The 2,363-nt window shown below is 48.8% G+C and overlaps 1 protein-coding gene across 1 annotated transcript; it reads right to left on the bottom strand.

The window, feature by feature from the left end:
• Positions 1-321: 321 nt before the first annotated feature.
• Positions 322-1,150, bottom strand: LOC147979664 (uncharacterized). Its single transcript, XM_087515297.1, has 2 exons — positions 731-1,150; positions 322-336 (listed from the first exon to the last, which is right to left on the bottom strand). Exons 1-2 carry the CDS (start codon positions 1,148-1,150, stop codon positions 322-324), a joined length of 435 nt encoding a protein of 144 aa, XP_087371423.1.
• Positions 1,151-2,363: the final 1,213 nt, after the last annotated feature.

Raw genomic sequence — 2,363 nt, forward strand, 5'->3', positions numbered from 1 at the left:
GAAACGGTCAGCTAGATCAAAGGTGTCTGTGATATACGGCATGTGGTTCACTCAGATGAACTATTTGTGTTGAGACATCAGAGCAGAAACGGTTCAAATGAACAAGATGTGTGTGATACGAGGCAAACAGGTATGTAATCGGAAACATGTGCGAAGACCGATAAAAACACAGACAATTACTGCTAACAAGCCATGTGTGTTGTGACCAAACAATTGCTGGTATACAATTGTGAGTGATTGATGAAAAAATCACCGATGGGTTCCATTGTTTAGTCCGTGTGCGATGTGATTTTCTTTGTGCGCACAACATCTACGCTCTATCTACAGAGCATCAACCTATATACTTAAAAACACAGCACTGCATAACCAAATTAAGCATACAATTACACAAGTGACTACACACATAACATTTCCACACACCAAAGTAAGCAATTACATGGATACTAAAGTAGGAGAAACGAGGATCTAATCATCTACTTATTGTTGCGATGACGCTTTCCATTGCCCTGCTTCCGGCTAGATCTCGGCCGTTTTGGGGAAGGAGGAACTTCCTCATGTCAATGATTCGCTTGTACATGTCGTAGCTCGTGTACGCCTCCTTGGCCGTGTACACGACGTGAGCTTTGTCAAGTTTCTCCATCCAGGCCGAGTGCCAGGCACGCTTGTCCTTGTTGCATGAATCCTTCATGTCTCTGTAGTAGGGTTCAATGATGGCCTCGGTGAGGTGAACCAGTGAGTCCTTCTCATGCTTCTTGTTGTCCCAGATCTTGTATTGGCCCTGGATGTCGACAAGATTCTGGCAGGAGATGCCCGAATTCTCAAGCGCCTTTACATGGTTGGTGATGTCCACCGTAGCGAACATGTAGTTGGGGCTGTTGACAAACCCGGTGAAACGCTCGCAATGCCTTGTGGCCAGGCAGTAGTGGTAGACGAGGACATGGTGGCGCACGCACATCTGGGCGATGACGACCTTGGGAAGAGACCCGGCACGACCGCGGGTGTACTCGAGGTCGAACCCGGCCACCTTGTACTTCTCGACGGCATGCAACAGCTCCATGATATGGATGCAGTGCTCCACCCAGACCAGGTCGTTGGTGTACACCACCGAGAGGTCCCTGAACCTTTTGTGGGTGTCCACCACGGCACGCATGGTGAACTACTGCTTGTCGTCGGCAGCCGCTCGGAGCGCCATTAGAGCCGTGTAGGATACCCTCTAAGAATTTCTCGTCGTGGGTATGCTTCTTGTAATGGTGGGGTGCGATCGAAAGGTTGAAGAGACACAAGGGTTAAATGGTCGCTATAATAAATGGGGGCCTGCCGGCCTGTAATCGTCATGTCTTGTCACGGCATTCATAACGGAGGATTCCAGTGCACGGTTGAGAACACTACAACGCACACATGGGCTCGAAGAGGCACCGAATGTATCATCGGTGAGCCTATTCCCGCGCTACCGCGCTGTTTACTGTGCAAGCTTCCCTCCCGGCTAGTTTGGCCATGCGTCGCCTAGAAGAGGGACAAATCGTGGGCGTTTATTTGAAAGAAAGCTTTGTAAAAATAAAGTGTATGGAATGACTTTGATCATAAGTTTACCCCGGGGGTGATGAGGTCAAAGTTACATAGAAGGGTGATGATGGACACTCGAGTACGATAATTAATTCTGCGCTCTACAGTGCTGTGACGCCCCCGATTCAATCGTACACTAATCATGCACGCAAATGTGTACGATCAAGATCAGGGACTCACGGGAAGATATCACAACACAACTCTAAAACATAAATAAGTCATGTAAGCATCATAATACAAGCCAGGGGCCTCGAGGGCTCGAATACAAGTGCTCGATCATAGACGAGTCAGCGGAAGCAACAATATCTGAGTACAGACATAAGTTAAACAAGTTTGCCTTAAGAAGGCTAGCACAAACTGTGATACAGATCGAAAGAGGCGCAGGCCTCCTGCCTGGGATCCTCCTAACTACTCTTGGTCGTCGTCAGCGGGCAGCACGTAGTAGGCACCTCCGGTGTAGTAGGAGTCGTCATCGACGGGGGTGTCTGGCTCCTGGGCTCCAGCATCTGGTTGCGACAACCAGGTAGAAGGGATAGAGGGAAAAGAAGGAGAAAGCAACCGTGAGTACTCATCCAAAGTACTCGCAAGCAAGGAGCTACACTACATATGTATGCATTGGTATCAACTGGAATAAGGCTATTATATGTGGATCGGACTGCAGAAAGCCGGAATAAGAGGGGGATAGCTAGTCCTTTCGAAGTCTACGCTTCTGGCAGCCTCCGTCTTGCATCATGTAGAAGAGAGTAGACTGAAGTCCTCCAAGTATCACCGCATAGCATAATCCTAACCGATGATCCTCC

This window comes from Triticum urartu, chromosome 3A (genome assembly GCF_056163025.1).
Source record: "Triticum urartu cultivar PI428250 chromosome 3A, HENAU_Tu73, whole genome shotgun sequence".
NCBI classification, from domain to species: Eukaryota; Viridiplantae; Streptophyta; class Magnoliopsida; order Poales; family Poaceae; genus Triticum; species Triticum urartu.